Source organism: Ovis canadensis, chromosome 11 (assembly GCF_042477335.2).
Source record: "Ovis canadensis isolate MfBH-ARS-UI-01 breed Bighorn chromosome 11, ARS-UI_OviCan_v2, whole genome shotgun sequence".
Taxonomy (NCBI): domain Eukaryota; kingdom Metazoa; phylum Chordata; class Mammalia; order Artiodactyla; family Bovidae; genus Ovis; species Ovis canadensis.
The window spans coordinates 47,995,408-48,016,167 of record NC_091255.1 but is presented as its reverse complement, the minus strand read 5'-3'; the positions used below and the strand labels follow the sequence as shown (position 1 = coordinate 48,016,167).

The following is a 20,760-nucleotide window of genomic DNA, read 5'->3' as shown; positions in this document are numbered from 1 at the left end:
CAGGGATCCTGTCCCCAGATGTACATGGGCCTGGGCTCACCCGAGCCAGGCCCGTTCCTTGCTGACAGATCTCTGGAGCCTCAGCTGAGAGCTGACTCCAGATTTCTAAAAAGCCAGAGATCAGGGCTGCTGCAGGGCAGTCGGCCACCGTGGTCTCTCCCACCAACTGCTGCTTGAAACCGCCTCATGGTTCTTGGCTTTGCCTCCACCTGCTTTGCCCTCTGCAGCCTTGCAGAGCCTTCCTTCCCTGCGTGGGGGCCGGATCTGACTCAGATGATTTCGCTTATCATGCAGGTGTTTTCCCTTCGTCCCACATTGTCCCCTAACGGCTCACCTTGGAGTCTACAGGTGACCCTGACTCGAGGATTTGGCTCAGATAATGAGCGTCATAACCCTTGCTTTACAGTGTCATCGCAAAGGTCCTGTGAGATAGCACAAGGGCAGCATGTGACTGGGGCAACACCTGGCATTCAGCAGACACTCAAACAATGGCAGTTTCTCATGCTTTTCTCCTTTGCGTCTGGGTTGGTTGGCCCCGGGCTTGGAATGGGGTGCTTTTGGACCTATATCCAAGGCTCAGTCCTTGAAAGAACCAGTTAGTTTGGCCTAAAGGAAACTTCAGTTCCCAGCCCCCAACGGTGCCCCTAGTCTTCCACGCTTCAAAGGAGGGGGCATGGAGGACCCAAGACAGGGGGCTGTGGATGGCTCCGCTCAGTGTCCCTGCTACAGGAAGAGCAGCTCAGAGGCATCTTCGGAAGGAAGGACTCACAGAGCCTGGAAGCCTCGGCCTCGTCAGATCTTGGACAGATGGGCAGGCAGTTGCCGGTGCAGAGTTCACCAGCCTGGCATCCTTTCTCAGCACTGGTAGCTGGTGATACTGGCTTTCCATGCAGAGATCCCTGCACTTGAGTAAGACTTGGTGGATTCTCCTGGCACCAAAGAGTGAAGAACGGAACTTTGAGTATGACGCTGAGGAGAATATTCTCTGGTTCATCCTCGTACCCCACCCCTTCCCTAAGGAAGCACTTGATGTCTTCCAGCCCAGCTGAGCTGTGTGGTGTCCTCTCAGGGGACCCTGGTCAGCCAAGATCTCATCTCTCCCAGTCTCTGGCAGGACCTCACCTCTGCCCTTCAGTGACCACATGGTGGGTGTTGGCCAGATTGGCTGATGTCCATCCTTGGCCCTGCCCCTCCTTGCCAAATTTAGGCTCCTCCACAAAGAAGGGGGGCTCAGCAAATGAGCAAGACTTTCCCCAGATGAGAACATGTGTGTGAACTCCCTGGTTTCTCAGCAATTTCTGGGCTGCCCGGAGTTGCAGGGTAGGGCTTAAGGTCATTAGAGGTCATGCAGTCTGTCAGCTCTATAAATACAGAGACACATACAGACACACAGACACACACACACACATGCATCTGGGTGGGTGTGGCCTTGGTCCTGGGGAGCTGGGTCAGGAGAAGGGTGAGGATGCCACAGATAGCTTCCCCTCCTTTGGGGGAAGGAGTAGAGGGGGCAGGAGGGGCTTGATCACAGCCACCTGGTGCCGGGGCACCTGCTCAGTGGTCTTGGGGAGGTTCACCTCCTCCTTGCTCCCCTTGGAGAGCTATTACTGCATGGGGGTAAGGGCGGGCTTCTCTGTCAATCCCATCACACCTCCGGCCTCTTGATTCCCCCTGCAGATGTTCCAGTGGCTTTGACCGCTACCGCCAGGAGTGGCTGGCCTACGGCTGTGCCCAGGAGGTGAGAGGCTGAAGTGAGCCTGGTGGGGAAAGGGCAGGGCTGCAGGCTCGCCCCTTGCCTGGTCTCTCTTCTCTTGGTGACATTCTCCTCTCCACCTGGGGCTCGCCTCCCTCTCTGCTCTGCACCAGTGAGACCATTGTGGGAGGTTTTTGAGGGCTCAGTGGGTCCTTGAGACAAGCACTTCTCCCAGTGACTTGGCCCAGAGCGGCAGTTCTCCAGGGGCTCTCTTGGGCCTTGCAGAGGGTATATTGGGTGTGGCCTTGGCCACACTGGAATCTTCTAGGAGACTGTGTGCCTGGTAACATTCAAGAAGTGACTGCCCCGGCTCCAACTTTTAGGCATTTAAGGAAGGCAGTCATTCACCTCCCATTTAGAATCCCATACAGGTTCAACCCCTGGGTTGGGAAGATCCCCTGGAGGAGGACATGGCAACCCACTCCAGTATTCTTGCTTGGAGAATCCCATGGACAGAGGAGCCTGGCGGGCTACAGTCCATAAGGTCTCAGAGTCAGACAGAGCCGAAGTGTCTTAGCACACATGCACAAGCACAGGTTCCTTGTCACTTGGAATTTTCCAGAGTGCTCAACGCTTTGGATGGGTAATGTCCTATTCTCACACCTTTTACTGACACAGAGAGACCCACTCACGTACGCATCCTTTCCCCTCCCTTCCTCTCACTTTCCCTTCTTGCAGGGCAAGCACATGGCACGTGCCCAGCATTTGCTCTGATTTAATCCTGTCATGGTCCCAGGAGCTAAGGACCAGTGTCCCCACTGATCAGGGAAGGAAACTGAGGCTCAGAGAGGTTCAGTGACTTGGCTTGCAGCTCACAGCTGGTGAAATGGTGAAGGTGCTGGGCCCAGCATTTAAATGTGAACTCCCAGAATTACCGCTAGGCTTTCACTACCATCTGTTTTATCAGTGAGGCTGGGTGAGCTGTTTCTGGTCTTCAAAAAAAAAAAAACACCCCAAAACCCCTTGTCCGTCCAGCAGCCTGTTTCTAACATTGGCTGTTGGTGAATGTACTCATTCGCTTTGTTTATTTAAGATTGGCATCTCAGCTCCTTCAGGAAGGATTCAAAGCGGCTGACAGATAAATTGCCCTGTAAGATAAGACACTTTCAGGATAAAGCGGAAAGCTTAAAATGCATTCAGAGCCCAGCTTTGGTTAGATTACCATGCTTGGACCACTCACTGGAATCTTAAATCTTCTGGCCGCTGAGGGATGAAAGCACCCCCAGGGTCCTCCTGTGTGCGACGTAGCTGCTGGCAAGGCCTCTGTCCATCGCAGCACCGGGTCTCTCTTGCAGGCAGAAGGCAGAACATGTGAGGATTTCCAGGACGAGGACTCCTACTCGTCCTTGCCCGACAGCTCCTTCAGCCCCTTTGACGGAGACTTCACCACCACCTCCTCCTCCCTCTTCATTGACAGCCTCACCACGGAAGGTAAGGGTGGGGAGGAGCCGTGGCCCTGGAGCATCACTGCCCCTGATGGGGATTATCTCAGGGAACATAGTTGTTGCACCCTGTCACATCTGAGGCTCCCAGAGCAGAGGTCACTTGCCAGTGAGACACAGAGCTAGGTTTAGGACGAGTGGACTCCATGTGCGTGTCAGAGTTGTGGAACAGAATTCACTGTGGTGACGGGAAAAATTACTGTCCCAGCACAATGCCAATTTGTTTACATAATAACTTGATTCATCTTAATAGCAATTCTCAGAGAACCTGTGAGATCTTAGCATCCTGGTAGCAGGTATGAACTCAGTCCCATACACTCAGACATCAGAGAAAGATTGCATAATTTTTCTGTTCCCTTCTGGTTCCCACTCCTCATTGGGCTGGCGGGGTGGGAAGTTCCACCCCCACTGTGCTGGGGCTTGACTTACCACTCCTGTGATGTCCAGGGGGTAGAGGGTAATGCAGGACAGCTCTGACCGTCTTGGGTTGTTGCTGAACTGCTTCTTCAGGCCTGGCTGTCCCTGGGGACTTCTCTGCCATCCTCATGTTACTGGTGGAATGGTGATTCCTGGGTTCTCGTCCTCACAAGGGAAAGAAAGCAATCTAGAGACATGGAACAGTTTTAAGCAGCAGGGGTTTTAATAAGCAAAGGAGAATGTACACTCTTGAGAAGGGAGGAGAGCAGACTGGGGGCCAGAAGCAGCCCCACAGTGAAGGTAGAGTTGGGTTGTTCAGAGTGATGGGAAGTCCCTCCCTGTGTCCTCCATTACTGGATTGATGAGTTGATTGACAGCTTTAGGTTACATAACTTTTCTCCTGTGTGCAGCCGCTTACCCATAAGCACCCAAGTGGAAATGGGTTGAGGGGGTGTTGGGCAGGGAATGGCAATACTAATTTATTATAAATACTGTATAATGAACCCCAGGCTATTCCAAGTCACCTCTTAGGTCTTGTTGCACCTACACCAACCAGTACTGGCGGTTTGGAAAGCCCCGTTGGGTTTTTGTTATCTGACTTGGTCCTGATAAGGCTGGAAATTTTGCAGTCCTTAACCGCAAAAATGGAGCTCTCTGGGCATGTTCTGGTCACCAGAGTCCAGGTCAGGCAGGGAAAGGTGACCCTGTCCAGGATGGGGTAGGACCAGCTCATGTCCGACTGGCTATCTACCAGTCTTCAGTTCCAAGGTCAAGTTGCTTCCATTTCTTTGAGGCCAGTTCTCGGAACTGTGCAGTCATGGCTGCAGTCTGCTCAGCATGCAGTTAGCTTCTTCCACCTGGTGGAGGTTGTGGTGTCCAGAGGTCCTTGACTGTGCCTAACGGCTGTATTATCACTTAGTCTTGTTGAACTGTTTTCCTGTGTTTCCGTGTTTTCTCACCTCTCTGACTAAACTTATTCCTTGGTTAAAGTTTTTCCACAGAGAAAAGGTAGGCTGAGGACATGCGGGGCAAGGGCCATAGGATCCTGCTCTGTTTCACCCAGGCCTAGGGTTTTATCGAAGCTGCCGGAGGTCCATCCACCCTGTGGGGAAGACCGGGCAGGGTCCCTGGATTCTTTGGCTATCTCTGAGAAATTCCTCCCTCATCCTTTTTTGATACATGGCATCTAGATTTTAAGCCCTTGCCCTAAGTCTACGACTGAAAGACGTATGGGGTCTTCCTGCCTCCCCTGAGCCCAATTACCTGTTTGAAAGGAGCAAACGGAAAGGAGAAAAAAGTTGGTATTTTTAAACATTATTCATCCACAACCCCATTTTATAGACAAGGAAATGGGCTCATGAGGGGCAAAGTAGGTTGCTCAGCAGTGGAATATTCTGAGGTCTCTGCCTGCCTTTGAAATGCAGCGTGCTGCTGCTGCTGCTAAGTCGCTTCAGTCGTGTTCGACTTAGAGAACCAGAAAGCAGGAACCCATGGATCTGGCCGGAGGGAAGCGAACAGTTGATAGAAAGAGCAAACATTTGAGGGGACTGACCATGGGCCAGGTAGGGTGCTGACATTGTGTATCCATTAATACTCAATCCTCCTAACTATCCTGAACTTTGATGCTCTTTGATCCCCAGTTTACAGAGGAGACACTATGGCTAAGAGAGGTTGATGGGCTTACCCAAAATCACACAGCCAGGAAAATGTGGCATCGGGTCTCATCTGGTTCCCAAAGCAGCACTCTGGCTCGCTCAAGCCCACTGCCTTTATCAGTGTTGAAAGGAATAGAGAAGGGTCTTCACGGGTTCAGTGGGTGGGAGAATAGTGAAGGGTGAGCAGTGAAGCGGGAGATTCAATACATTACATGAAAAAGGGGCAAGAGGAGACCTTGCCCTCAGGAATTATAATGGAGTTCAGGGGTGACCTTCCAGTTAAAGGAAACGCCACTTAAAAGAGCCCCCTGGCCAGTCACCCTTGAGTTAACCCTATGTGCTACTGGGGGCTCAGTCTGAGAGGTGAGAACCCAGCCTTTCCCTCAGGGGCTTATGTCTGGGTGAGCCACGGTGCCTGAGCCCAGAGGAGTGGCTACAGCGGGCATGGAGAGAGCCCAATGTCTGGCATCTGGAGGTTGGCTTCAAGCCCTGTCTTGGAATTATTCTCCTTTAGTCCCGGGCTACTGCCATGAAGGGCTGTCCCCACCCAGTGTGTCCCGTTGATCAGTTTTATCATGTGTGTGTCTCCTGTCAGCCCAGGAATGTGTCCCTCCTGTTTGCTATGTAATAAAATTCCACATGGGAAACATTAATTAGAGTAAGGACAATTATGGCTCTATGGCCTTCCAGTCCTGGAGGAGGTAATAAAGATTAGCAAGTTGCCTTTATAAGAAAAAAATGTGACAAGGACTTGTCCCCGCAACAAACTCTCAAGGTGTCTGGAGGGACAGGTTTGGGTCACCCCCTGCCTGTGTTATTACAGCCTACACAGGGAGATGACGTGCTCAGGGTCCAGGAAGGTGCTGTGAACGAAGGGGATAGAGCACTTCAGCCAGGGGGACCCACCTGGTCAGGGCAGGGGTGGAGAGCAGAGCAGTTAGTGGGAGCAGCTGCTGAAGGGTCGTGGACCCCTCCTCTCCCCAGCCAGCCAGAAAAGCAGAAAGGGCCAGGGAAGCAGAAAGTGTGGGAGCTGGATTTTAAGCTACTTACTTGCTTAAATGCTGCTCACTTAAATGAACCAGAATGACCTCAGAGTGGCGAGCAGCTGCCACAAAATCTATGCATTTTATCGTTAAGGATAGACAGGCACTGACCCGGAATATCTGTGCAGTCTAAGGACTCATCTGATGAGCAGCTGAACAGAACATGTTGGTAGCAGCAAGAAGTGACTGCTAACCACAGGAAAATGACCACTTATTCAGTAGACATCACACACATTTCTTCACTCTGTGGGTTTTCATGGGCCTGGACCACAGTCTGTTAATTAGGGAATGAGTGTGCATTCCATGGACCCCTAGCAAGGCAGCATCTGGGACCCAGCCCTCAGTGAGGGGAAGAGAAGCTGCTGTGGGCACAGCATGGTCACCTTTAGTCATCTTGTGGGAGGGACTGGCTGCAGGTGTCTTTGTCTATCAAGACTACATGTGGCTTGGGCTACAATGTATTTCCAATGGTCTAGATTCAAAACAAGTTGATTCAAAAAATCAAGTTAATTCATCCAATCATGTTTAGGATTACTTTGGTCAATTTCGAGTAATCAATTCATCATTTTTAACTTGTAGTAAAAAAAACAGATTCAGAGGCATATATAAATACCTTGTGTATTGCAATTCCTGAAGAAAACGTACCTTTCTATTATAAGTCAACAATTCTCTGTTTTGTTTTACTTTGAATTTTTAGGGTGTTTCTATAATTTTGTTCATTTATTTTTGACCCTGCTGGGCCTTCGTTGCTGCGCAGGCTTTTCTCTAGCTGCCGCTTCTCGTTGTGACGGCTTCTCCTGCTGCAGAGCACTGATTCCAGGAGGTGGGCTTCGTTAAGTTGCAGCACACGGGCTGAGTAGCTGTGGCTCCTGGGCTCTGGAGTGCAGGCTCATTAGTTGTGGTTCACAGTTGCTCCACAGCCAGGGGGATCTTCCCAGACCATAGATCAAACCCATATCTGCTGCATTATCAGGCAGATTCTTAACTTTCTGAATTTAACTTACCTGATGTGAACAGTCAACTCATTGGAAAAGACCTTGATGCTGGGAAAGATCGAAGGCAAAAGGGGAAGAGAGCAGCAGAGGATGAAATAGCATCACTGAATAGCCTCGCTGATTCAATGGACTTGAACTTGGGCAACCTCCAGGAGATAGTAAGGGACAGGGAGGCCTGATGTGCTGCAGTCCGTGGGGTCACAAAGAGTCGGACATGACTTGGCAACTCAACAACGATGACAATACATGATAAACAATTAAATGATTCCAAAGTCAAATCTACAAAAGCAACTATATCCAAAGAAGCTTAGTTTCTCATTTTCTTCCTCCATTCTATTCCCCATTTTCCCTGTGAAAGTGAAGTGAAAGTGTTAGTTGCTTAGTCGTGTCCAGCTCTTTGTGACCCCATAAGCTGTAGCCTGCCAGGCTCGTCTGTCCATGGGATTTCCCAGGCAAGAATACTGGAGGAAAGAGGAGTGGGTTGCCATTCCCTTTTCCAGGGGATCTTCCCAACCCAGGGATCGAACCAGGGTCTCCTTTGCAGGCAGATTCTTTACCATCTGAGCCACCAGGGAAGCCCCTTTCCTCTATGGGGTACTATTTTTAAATTTTCTTATGGTTTGTTCTTCTACTGTCTAGTGTGATTTTTTGATATTTGAAGATTTATTGGAAATGCATAGCAGAACCAGGTGCTATATTCAGGTACTGGGAGCGTAAAACGGTTGGTTGCTGAGAGGCTCATAGTCTCTACAAACAAGGGGACCCAAGATGCTCCAGAAACCGATCAAATGGCATGGGACACGGGGGAGGACACACCCATCTATCCTCTGGGAAGTGACAGGGCTGGGACCAGGACTAGGCTGAAATAAGTGACACACTCAATGCAGATATAAAAGTTAAGGAGACATACACACACACACACACACACACACACATGCACACACAAAAGCAATAATTAAGAGAAATAATCTTTTCATGCAATATTTGCAAAAATCAAAAGTAATGCCAAGAATCACGGTAAACAAAATATCAAAACATTTTTAAAAAGACAGAATCAGACCCTGTTTCACTTGTGTCACCCTAGCCTCAGCCCTGCAAGAGGCATTTCAGGAGCGGGACTTTTGAAAGAGGAGTGGTGAAGGGGAGGAAGGGCATGTCCTATAGGAGGAACAGAATACGCAGCGACTCAGAGATCTGAGAAGACCCCGAGGTCTGGAGAGCCTTGTGTAACTTGTTACACCCACTGTAACAAGTGCTATTGAGTTGGCCCGAGTGACAGAAGAGAAGACTGGGACAAACTGCCAAGGGTCTTGAACATCTGTGATCAAAGGGGAGTCAGTGGGAGCTCCGCTTTGAATGAGGAGAACAGTGGAGGGGGAGAAGGGACGCAGAGCAGGTTGCAGGTCCTACATTGTGCAAGGTTCCATTCGTTTAATGTTTGATGCTTGAAGCAGTAATCTCTAGTCATCTAGAACATTCTCCTGACGTGGAAATTTTTGCTGTCCTTTCCCCACAGGAATCTGTGGGGAAGAACCACAGGAAGGGTCAACCATTGGAACTTATTTAGGAGGCTGCAGGGTATACTCCTTGAGGTGTAGAGGGAGTGTGCTGGCCTGGAAATCTGTCTCCCACATTGTACCCTGGGGGTCTTCAAGCAGATTTGATCTTGTGACTCACACACACCCACCTCAAATCCTTCCTCCCCTTCCTGCTGCCCCTTAGGATACTGTGAAAGGCCCTGAATTTGGCTTTCCAGGCCGCTGTCCACCCCCACCCCCAGCCTCACTCACTCTCATCACCCCCTGCTCACAGCCTGTCTGCCCTCCAGCTGCACTGAACTGCTCTTTATGCCTCTACTGGCCAAGTTCTTGCTGACTCCAGCCTTTGCCCCACTGTCTATTTGGGACTGTGTCTCAGCCCCACGTCTCATCCTGCCTTTTTGACTGCCTTTGTGTGGACAATTTTCATCGTCCCTCCATTCGCCACCCCCCACCCCCACCCCATGACTTCCCTGAGGGCAGAGATCACATCTATCACAGTACTTACTCCCTGGGCTCACCTCCCAGCAGACACTCAGTAAGTATTTGTTGAACGAATGAATACTGGGGAAAGTTGGCTTGTCTGTGGCCTTTGACCTTTAGACTGCTGTGTGACTTTGAGCAAGCCACCTCCCCTCTCTGGGCTTCAGTTTCCTAGCCTTCAGAATGAAGGGCTGAACTGAACCTCCCTAAAGTCTCATCCAATCCAATCCAACGGGACAAAGGCCATTGTGATTCTGCTAACCTTGCACCTTCTCTCCTTTCCGTTTGAAGACGACACCAAGGTGAACCCCTACGCAGGAGGAGACGGTGAGTACAGAGACACCTGCCCCTCTTCATCACTGTGCTTCCTCTTGGACTCACCCCCCAAGAGGGTGGTACAGCCTTCACCTGGCCTCTTTGCTTTTACTCCCTGAGTGGGGGAGGGGGAAACAGCAGCAGCCTGGGCTTCTCCAACCTCCTGCTCGGTGGGAAGGTGCAGGACGTGGGCGGGGGCTTCCGGGCACACACTTCCTAGGCTGAAAAAGCAAATCTACGTCTAGACATTTCTCATCGCAGGCGGGAACCTCCTGCAGTTCTTCTGACCACAGTGCTCTTGAGTATTCACTGCCCTGAAAGGAGTGAGAAGCAGAGGAGAGGCTGAGCTAGGGCAGGCATGGCCATGGACCTGTGGCCCTGGCCTCTGTCCCCAAGGGGCCTCCCAACCAATGATGGGTGGAGAGTAGATTGTCTCGTTAAAGTTGTTGCAGGAAGGGGGACCCCTTCCAGGGCCCGAGAGTGAGCTCTTGTCTAACACTCTGAAATGAATTGTCCGTGGAGACACATGGGCTGACAAAGCAAGAGATTTTACTGGGAAGGGGAGCCCAGGGGAAGGGCAGCAGGGTAAGGGAACTCAGGAGGATTGCTCTGCCATGTGCTTTGCAGTCTCTGGTTTTATGGTGATGGTGTTAGTTTCTGGGTTGTTGCTGGCCAGTCATTCTGCCTCAGGGTCCTTCCTGGTGTAATGTGCATCAGCCAAGATGGGTGCCAGCCAGGATTCTGGGAGGTTGGTAGGGTGCATGAACTGGAGTCTCCTCTCTCCTTTTGACTTTTCCCGAATTCTGCCAGTTGGTGGTAGCTTGTTAGTTCCACGTTCCTTACCGGAACCATGAGTTTAAGATAACTCATCCAAGTGGGCACTATGGGGTCTGGCCAGGGCAGGCAGCTTTGATCAGTGTTTGCCCTAACAAAGTTGCCTTTGATTCCCAATGTGGGTTGGCAGAGAGGACACAAAAGTTGTCCACCACAATTTTACACAGCTTAAGAACGTAGGGTCCCTGCTACCAGGACTGCCTGGGGGAATAATTTCCTCTCTGGTGATGTGGAGTCTGGTGATGTGGAGGCGAGGGCGGCCATCTCCCCTGGCCTTTGCTCAGAGCCAGCTTAAGCCCTTGCTGCAACTACCACAAAGGGGAGATGGAAGAGCCTTCCAGCTCTAGGGGCTGGGAGACTGTTAACCTGGCTCCAGCAGGAGAGGAGGGACTGTTAACACAGCACAGTTTGATGGTTTCTCCCACCAGAGATGGAGCCATTGGTCATCTGTGGGCACCAGGTGTGAGAGTGCATCTGTGTCCATTGGGCTGAGGGGAGGCAGGGGGCTCTGAGCCACGTTCGTTCCCCTTATTCCACACCATGTGCTCGTCATCCCAAGCCCTGCCCTCAGATCATCAGGGTCACTGAAGGCTGTGGGCTGATGGCCTGGTCAGGAGAGGCCAGCTTGGGGTGTGTCCTCTCCACTCCTCCAGTTCTTGGCAGATACCCTGGCAGTGCCCCAGCGTAGTTTCTCTCCTAAGCTTTTTCCTCTTGAAGAGAAAAGGGGATGGGGAACACAATGACTTTGGACGTATGCAACATTTTATTAAAAATCCCCACCCCTTGTTGATTCCCATCACACCCACCAGCGAAGTAAAACAGACTTCAGTACTTCTGTTGCTCGCATGATCCTCTGTCTTCTCTATGTCATTAGCCCACATCCTTTTAGGATATAAGGAGAAGCAGCAAAAAGCCACCGCAGGTAATATTAGCGAACTAGGCTTCTTAGCATCACCAACTCGATGAACATGAGTTTGAGCAAGCTCCAGGAGCTGGTGATAGACAGCCTGGTGCGCTGTAGTCCATGGGGTCTCAAAGAGTCGGACATGACTGAGTGAATGAACTGAACTGAACTGAGGCTTCTTAGTGACTGGCACTAACTGTGTCCTTGGATGAATCCCTTTACCTCTCTGTATTTCCATTCCTTCAGCTGTACGAGAAAGGGTTGGGCTGGATGTGCTTCCAGCTCCATAGTCTATGGAAAATATTCAGCCTTCTCCTTGGGCTGTATTTCAAACGCTTGCAATGTTCTCAGAGAGTGTTTGCTGGCTTATTAGCCCTTAGAGGACCTAGTTCATTTCTTTTATTGAGTTCCTCTGATGGGTCTGCCATTTTTTGTAAGAGTTGAGGACACTGAGATGAATAAGACACTGTCTCTGCCCTCCAGGAGGTCACAATCTGGTAGTGGACAGTGACGGGTAAAAATGTGGTCATTTTGCTCTCATAATAGCTACACTTATTGAAGTTGTCCCAGAGACTGGCTGTGCTCCTTAGCAGTTAACATGAATTATTTCATTTTAATCCTCACTGTAATCCTATCAGGTAGTTATCATTATTATCCTGTTCTATAGAAATGATGACCGAGACACACAGAAGTTAAATAAGATGCCCAAGATTACACAGCTAGTAAGTAGCAGAGTCTGTATTTGAAACCAGACAGCCAGACTCCAGACCCCACAACCATCAGATCTCTTAACCATCACATGCCCTTTGTGAATTCCTTAAAAGGACCTATATGGGATGGGTATTAGAGAGAGCTTTTATGATCCCTAGGAGACATTTGGGCAACTTTTAAGTGATTTTGGGAAACCACCTAAATTGTGCTAAGAACAAAGTTAATGTCACCCTCATTATAGTTCCACCCGATCCACCCTTTCATGTATTTGATAAGTAGACCTGAAGGTTCTGTCAGCTTTCATCTCTAGGACTTTGTCAGAACCCAGGACTCCACAGTGCCCCCTTCCTCGATCCCCTGACCTAATGGTCTCTTCGCAGGCCTTCAGAACAACCTGGCCCCCAAGACGACGGGGTCCCCTCTGCACCTGGGCACCATCGTGGGCATTGTGCTGGCCGTCCTCCTGGTGGCTTCCATCATCCTGGCTGGGATCTACATCAATGGCCACCCCACCTCCAATGCTGCCCTCTTCTTCATCGAGGTCCGTGCGGGGTGGGGCCACCCCTCTGCCATCCCCATCTGTGTCAGCATTCCCCAGCCATTCAGTCCCTATCTCTCCTTATTTCATCCCTCACCCACCTCACACCAGGCTCCTGTTTCCACTTGAGGGGCTTCATCAATTCCATCCGGGCTTATCTCCCACTAGCAGGCGCTCTCTGAGTCCCTAATCCCCAGGGCTTGGCCCCTCAAGACTCCTCTGGCCTGCTTGTCCTGTCGAATGGCCTCTGCTTTGCCTCCACCATTTGTGGAATCAGAACAGTGACCATCCCCAGAGGAAGGAGAGAAAACCACAGATGGCTCACATGCCCTTGAGTGGTTATGTGACCATCCCCAATGATTTGTGGTTTCTCACACCCAAATTCCAAGGCCTGGGGCTTATCCAAAGCCATAATGAAACTGAGGTCTTGCCTTTTGGCCTGCTGTGTGCGTTTTTCTATTAGATTTGACAGGCCATAGTAATCATAAGAGTCGCTCTGTCTGGGAGCTTTCATTGAGGATACTGCAGTATCCTCAACGTCTCAGAACGTCTCAGAAATTCAGAAGAGCCAGCCTGACGTGCAGCGTGGGAAGCAAGGCCTGGGCTCCTTCACTGTGAGCCGCAGAGCTCAGGAGCCCCTGCCCACCACCCACCCGTGGTGACTGACCAGCTCTCTGAATCCCACAGCAGGGTGGCCTCTAGGTCCACAACCCTCCACGTGGGTCACATGCCCCTTGACCTCATCATCCAGAGGCCTGGGTGGTTCCCTCCCCTCTGGTTCAATGCCACCTGTTTCTTACAAATTCTAACCAGTCATTAGTAGGTTAACACTAAGACCTGCCAAGGCTAAGACCTACCTGGTTTCATCTGGGGAACCTGCAGATCCCCAGCCACAGGGATGCAGACAGGAAGGTCTGAGACCTGGGAATCTGCGTTTTCTTCAGTTCCCCACCTCTGATGCAGGACCTGTCCTGTCTAGAGGGTTATCTTGGCATTTCCAGAACCTCCCAGATCATTCCGTCTCTTACCCATTCCCTCACTTTCTGAAGTCTTAGGGCTCCACTCTGTGTATTGCTGAGTTTTTCACCTTGTGTCCTGCAGTCCACATGGCAAAGCATCAGATGACCTCCCTCCCAACCCCTGAGGCTCCCAGCGGGTTTCCCAGCGCGCCAAGGATCACAGCCGGAAGCCTTCTGGGAAGGGGGTCTACACTTCACCTGGCTCACACACAGGAGCCCCTAAGAGCCCTTGAAAAGTGCTCAGAGCTCTCCCCCTGGGTGAAGGGGAGAAAGAGGGGAGGGTCCCCAGTGGGTGGGATCGCGCCCACTCACTCTGCGTCTGTGCCCCTACAGCGGAGACCTCACCACTGGCCGGCCATGAAGTTCCGCAACCACCCCAGCCACTCCACCTACACAGAGGTTGAGCCCTCAGGGCACGAGAAGGAGGGCTTCGTGGAGGCGGAGCAGTGCTGAGAGCGCCAGGTCTCCCTTGGAAGGGTACAAAGGAAGACCCGGGGACCTCAAAACACATGAGTCAAAGCAAAGCAGAGAAATGACTTTTCTTGGCCTCCTCTGAACACACTCTGGCTGGGAAAACGAGCCCGTGGTCTGCGGTGCCTGCACTACAGTTTGGCCATCATACCCCAGATATTGAAGCAGGGGCAGAAAAGCCACAATAACCAGTAGCAATCACCAGTGCCAGGGGTCTCCCATTCTGAGTCTCTCAATGGTCTACTCTGGAGCTGCCTCAGAGGTCCCTTCCCACCTGGAGATGGACAGATGCCCTGCCCCCATCGCCTAATGCCCCCGTGTACGACAAAGAGAACCCAGCTCTTGATGGTGGCCACCGCATTCCAGGGTCCATAGATTCAAGAGCGGGTCCTCATGGCTATGGATTCAGCGTATTTTGCCCCAGCTTCTGTGGTCTAGAAGTCTGGAGAAGGAGTTCTCACCATCTGTTACACACAAGTACGGCTGCTCCCAGCGCTTTCGGCAAAACACTGATTGGCATGCTGGCATCTGAAGAAAGCCAAAGGAGAGGAGAGAGAACTTGCGGGCAGATTGCATTTTTAGGCTTCGCTCCCCCAACTTGCCCTGTCTGCTGAGAACCAGTTAGTTTCTGCATTGAACATGTGTGTGGCCCATGTCACGGGCTTTATCCATTGGCAGCCCAGCCCACCAGGTGAGCCGTGCTGTGCGTGGCCACATCCACCAGGTGGGCTCCTCATTCCAGTGGCACGCTTGGGTGTCCACTGTCTTCACTGGCCTGGTCTTCCATCAGTGCCAGTCAGTACCTCCAAAGGCAGGGCCTGCATGATCAATACTTTTGCCTCCTCTGAGCTGGAATTTTATAGCCATTAAAGAGAAATAAGGTGGGGAGAAGCTTCTTGAAACATACCCAACAGGGAACTTCAGTTGGATTCTGTTGAAAAGCAAAACCTCTAGAACAACTGGGACAGAGGAAGCTGACGCGGGAAGGAAGGACTTTATATCTGCCAGAAATTCTTGGGGCAGAGAGTTTAGGCTCCCAAACCTAATCTGGTTTTAAGTGAGTTCTGCCCTAGAGATGAGTTGGTGTTGCTTCTGAAGAGCATTTCAAATGAAAACCTATAGTTCACCCTCATTCAAAGTAAAAAATATCAGCAGCAAATAAACAGTAAATCATCGTCTCCACCGTCCTTTGTTGTTGTTTAGTCACTAAGCTGTGTCAGACTGTGACCCCATGGACTGCAGCCTGCCAGGCTCCTGTGTCCATGGAATTTCCTAGGCAAGATTACTAGAGTGGGTTGCCATTTCCTTCTCCAGGGGATCTTCCCAACCCAGGGAGCAAATTCATGTGTCCTGCATTGGGAGGCAGATTCTTTACCGCTGAGCCACCTGGGAAGCCCTCCACTCTCCTTAGTCATGTCCTTTTATGCATATCACCAGCATGCTACCAAAGAAAGAAGTTTATATACAAAGCCTCCTGAAGGGGGGTAGGGGGTCTGCAAGTAACCGGGCACATACGAACACTGGACTGATGGTCTTGCAGATGCTCCATGGTTTATCCTTGGTGAGAATGCTAATAACCATTGGAGTGGGAAACATGCTGGACCTCTGCTTTCCATAGGTATCCTTCATAAGCCAGGCAAGGAAGAGCTATGATTTTGAGAAACTGTATCCAAATTTGAGAAAGTAAAAGGATAATGCAACAAAGAGAATAGAGTTCTTTTCAAGCTTCTGAAGGTATGAAACAGAGCCCTCCTAATGAGAGAATCGTAGCCAGGCACTGAAATACTCAGGGATTCCAGCACTGCTGGCTGGCAGGAGGGTGATTTTTGCCCTTGGCTGACAAGCAGAGAATCTATGACCTTTATGTGTCTAAAACAGCCAGTGAGGAAGTTCCCGCTGTGACAAGATGCAGCGCACAGCATCACAGGTCCCACTCCCAAACTCCAGCACGCTTCTTCCTAACGGGGGCTCTTCCGATCAGGCTGATTCCTGAAGGGAAAGAAGACTGAGGATGAAAAAATGGGCAGTGATGTGCTGAGGCCTCTACTAGAAACACTGCAGGTGGAGAGAGAAAGCACGAGATACCTCGGGCCAGTCGGAGCAAGCCTCGCTGGCCCCTGGGATGACAGTGGTGAGGGCAGCAGAGCTGTTTGTCAGAAAGTAGCCTGGTTTGTTAACAGCAAAAAAGAACTAAAGCTGTGTCATTCAGAGAGGTCCCTGGCCATGCAGAGTGCCTCAAGTCAAAACAAAGCGCTCCCAAGAAACAGCCAGTAGCTCACAGAATTAATGCTGGTTCTCACCTGTCCTTAGGCTCTCTCACGAGATCAAGCATCTCTCAGACCCGAGAGTTTAACTCCAAGGTTTAGAGGGGGTTCACCGGGTAGCTGCAGAGTGAATGACCAAAACGAGACATAGCGGTTTCATGGTCAACCAGCAAAGGAGTACTTTTGTGCACCATCAACCCACAGATAGCTTGCAGACTTCCAGTCCTCTCTGACCCACAGGCAAACAAAATCACCCAGGAGAGCAGGTGCTCAGCAGATCCTTCCCTATGTGGTGCCTTTGGGCATCCTCACAGTGAGCCCGCTGGAGAGGGGTTGAACGGGTCCATGAAAGCTCATCACTGACAGAAAGCTTGAATCCCGTGAAACAGCTATCCATGTGGTACCCAGAAATCAGAAGCTCTCTGGGAGGCTCTGTTTTACATCAGAACTCTTAAGAGAGCCAACAAGAAAATGAGAAGGAAATCTGCTAGCAGTCCAGAGGTTAGGACTCTGCTTCCACTGAGGTGGCCGGTCAGGAAACTAAAATCTCCCAAGCCACAAAAGAAAAAGAGAAGAAAAATGCAGAGGCCAAGTATGAGGGGGGAATCCCTGGATCAGGGTGTGAGCACAACTTAATTCCCCTGTAATCAGCTGCCCTTACATTTGTGGATTTGTCCAATAAGGTCCTTGGGGGTTTCTGATTCTAGAACATGAATGCATATAAGCCCAGCCAGCAATTCTAGTACCCAGGAATGGCCCAGGTGGAGCAGATGGGGTTTCCAAGCTGGATTAACACACCATCTCCCTCCTGCCTTAATCAGGTTGTCACCACCCACTCACCCCAGCAGGCCCTTGACTCTGGAGACTGCCTCTTCATGTCTTCAGGTCTCAGCCTGGAGCCTGAGGTTGAAAATGTCCTTTTGTCACTATTAGAGGTTCTCGATGGGCCTATGGAAGCAATTTTTTAAATTTGTGTGTTTTGCCAGGACTCTACTGTGTAATGGAGCCTCTGTGTATGTATATACATTTATACAAACACACATAAACATATATGTAAAACTGCTAAAAACATTGGATGAAGCTTATAGCTGTGCTCAGCCTGTAGCTTGATGTGTTAAGACAGTGGGAAAAGCTGTCAGTCAACCACACTATGTGAAAAGCAGAGTATTCACTTGAGCTGTTCACTTATCTCATTGTGGACAGAGCTAAGACTGTCTTCTCTGGGTGCTGGAGCAGATTTGCACAAAGCACTGATCAGAAGCCATATCCAGACTCCCCACATCAGGTAGAGTCACAAATCAAATCAGCCTCTCTGTCTCTCACCATCTTCCATTCTCCCCTCCCCCAGGTACCCCGCCTCGAAAGAAAAAGACACCTGAGCTTACAGCACAATTCAAAGGATTTGGGATATGAAGGCACCGTGTGTGTGTGCATGTGTGTGTGTGTGTGCCTGCGCGTGTGCGCGCGTGTGCTCAGTCATGTCCGACTCTTTGGGACCCCATGGACTGCAACTCGCCAGGCTCCTCTGTCCGTGAGATTTCCCAGGCAAGATTACTGGAGTGGGTTACCATTTCCCCCTCTAGGATATCTTCCCAGCCCAGGGATTGAACCCATATCTCCTGCGTCTCCTGCACTGGCAAATGGATTCATTATCACTGGCTCTACCTGGGAAGCCTACCTGTTTTAAATGCAATCTATTCACATATTCAGCGTGAGAATTCTTTGCACAGATTCCCAGTGTTAATAATAAAAGGCAACATTCTTTATAACTTCTGCCATGTGCAAAATTAAGTGCAAAAGACTTTGAATGACATTCTGCAAGTCATCACACGGCCCTTAGTCCTGCTGACGGCCTTCTCTGAGGACCTACCCTAAGGAGCAGGGGAAGAGCCTCCAGCAATCTGCCAAGCAGTCGTGTTCTTCCCAAACTCCTGTCCCACCTCAAAGAGAAACAGCCTGGAAAGAGATTCTAGCTATTTATTTATTAGAGGTTTGTAAGTCCCTGGAAGTAAACTACATGGGTTTCTAATCTACTATCTAGAGACAGAAAATAAATCTGCTAAGTTGATGCTGCCACATTTCTGGAGATTTTGCATTTGAACTGCCTTAGCAGCTTCGCCGTGTTTTTGTTACTTCTCAGTTTTGCTCACAAAACATGGTTAAGCAAATCAAAACAGAAAGAGGAAAAATTTGAACTCCTCACAGCCAAACTCAGCTGTGCCAAACTTCAGGCTCCAAACAAGCCAGCTTATAAATAAACATGCTGTGTTTGTCAAATAAAGAGGGGTGTATTGGAGAAGGTGATGTGGATTGATGAGAAAGCCCTGGGTTACTCCACAGTGCTTCAGAAGGTGGGAGCTTTGGCCCCTGCCCCACCCCTGAGAAGCTGTGTGTTGTTGGCCAAGTCATCCAACTTCCCTGGGCCTCTGCAAAATAAGAAGTGGGAGGATTAACTGAATTAAGGAGAGGATGTTTTCCTCTCCTTAGCAAATACGCTCATCTGGTTTTGTTCTTTCCAATTAACAAGCAGCTTGAATGGAAGCATCCCTTTGGTTTCCATTATCCTTAATAAAGTGACCAACTTGTTCTAGTTTGCCTGAGACTTCCCGACTTTAACACTGAGAGTCCTGTGTCCCGGGAAACCACTCGATCAAGAACCCACTGGGACAGTGGTTAGTCTATCCTTGGAGTCTATCCTGAACCCATTGGTTGAGGAGATGTTAACAATCTCAAGTACCAGTAGAGTATTAAAGTGTGGTCCATACAGGCATCCCCTGGGGGTTAGCTGGTAATGCAGAATTCAGGCCTACCCACCCTAGACCTACTGAGTCAGAATCTGCAACTGACCAGCTGCTCAGGTGACTCAGGTGAGATGCATGAACATTTGAGAAGCATTTCTAGGAAGCAGTTTTACTGACGTGATCACAGCCTGTTGCGGAGGCATTATTTCTCCATCTCTCAGATGAGGAAATTGAGACTCAGAAGGTTTCCTTGTTTATCTACTAATTCTCTCCATACTTATTAAGCACCTACTGTGTGCCAGGCATCATTAAGTGGCTTGCCCAAGGTCACCCAGTAGTTGAGAGAATTCCCAAACCCAGGACTTTGGGTTACCATCTGGGGCTGTTCCTCTAGGGTGGGGCAGTGCCAGAGCAAGTGGCCACAGTTTAACTGGGGAGCAGGGACTTCCCTGGTGGTCCAGTGGTTAAGACTGTGCTATCAATACAGGGGGCTCTGGGTTCAGTCCCTGGTCCGGAAACTAGATCCCACATGCTGTAACCAAAGATCCCAGATGCTGCAACTAAGACTCGGAGCACCCAAATAAATAAAGATAAACAGAGCCATCCTAGGCCTATAAGAGTCTTAAAAAGATGCAGAACAAGGACCTGCACTCTTATTTCCTGAAACTGTGAGCTTATCAGCTATGTATTTACACAGTCCAAGACTCACTGTTCTTGCCTCCTCATCCGGATCCCCTACTCCAGTCACACTCCCTCAGGAAGATCTGGAAAAACTGTCCTTAAAGTTTTACAGAATACAAGGCTTGCCCTGGGGCTTATTTTTTTTGAATGGAAGACAATTGATTACTTCACTGTCCCCAAGGGGCTGGAGAGAAGGGAGATGGGAGGGGAGGGAGAATCCTTACTCTAACTGCTGACATCAAAGAAATTCTTCAGGGGATGGCTTTTCTGATGTTCATAAAACATTTTTACATTTGGTCCCAAGAGATGGCTGAATCATACCCACAGTTTTCCACAAAGCTAAAAGCACAAAGAAACATCTGAATGTAGGCCAATAAAATCTCATCATACATTCCCAGTCTTGGGTGAGAAACTTCCTTTCCAGCTTCAGTCTTTCCTTTTCACATTTTTCTATTCAGAAGGTGGCTGTCACTACATGGGGTATCCAAAAGGTATAAGAATCACCGTAACCAGCTGCGAGAAGTCTGAAAAGCCTTAAAAAATAACAGATCCCATCTCTCCCCCATTGATCCATCTTACCATCTCTCAGTTTAGACCCTATTTGGTTTTTTTAAAGTTTTTATTTTTAAATTTTTATTTATTTGACTGACCAGGTCTTAGTTGTGGCACCAGGATCTTTAGTGGTGCATGTAGGATCTAGTTCCCTGACCAGGGATTGAACCCAGGCCCCCTGCAATGGGAGCACTGAGTCTTAGCCACTGACCACCAGGGAAGTCGCCTAGACCCCATTTTGAATGCAGAGTTTTGCTGCTCTCAACTAACTCAGGCACAGTGGAGGCAAGGGTCTAGTGGTGATCTTTTGTTCTTACTGCCCCCACCCCAAGGAATGGTATGTATTAATTCCAAGATCGCCCCCTCAAGTTCAAAAGGGCAGCCAGCCCCAGCTTCACTCCCAC

General features: G+C 49.9%; 1 protein-coding gene across 1 annotated transcript in view; it reads left to right on the top strand.

Moving 5' to 3' along the window:
• PLXDC1 (plexin domain containing 1) overlaps positions 1-15,305 on the top strand; it is a 62,999-nt gene extending 47,694 nt beyond the window's left edge. Inside the window, exons 10-14 of the mRNA XM_069543311.1 lie at positions 1,678-1,738; positions 3,049-3,184; positions 9,618-9,653; positions 12,471-12,631; positions 13,981-15,305. Coding sequence (XP_069399412.1) covers positions 1,678-1,738; positions 3,049-3,184; positions 9,618-9,653; positions 12,471-12,631; positions 13,981-14,100 — 514 coding nt within the window. The 3' untranslated portion in view covers positions 14,101-15,305. The remainder of the gene's footprint in view (positions 1-1,677; positions 1,739-3,048; positions 3,185-9,617; positions 9,654-12,470; positions 12,632-13,980) is intronic.
• Positions 15,306-20,760: the final 5,455 nt, after the last annotated feature.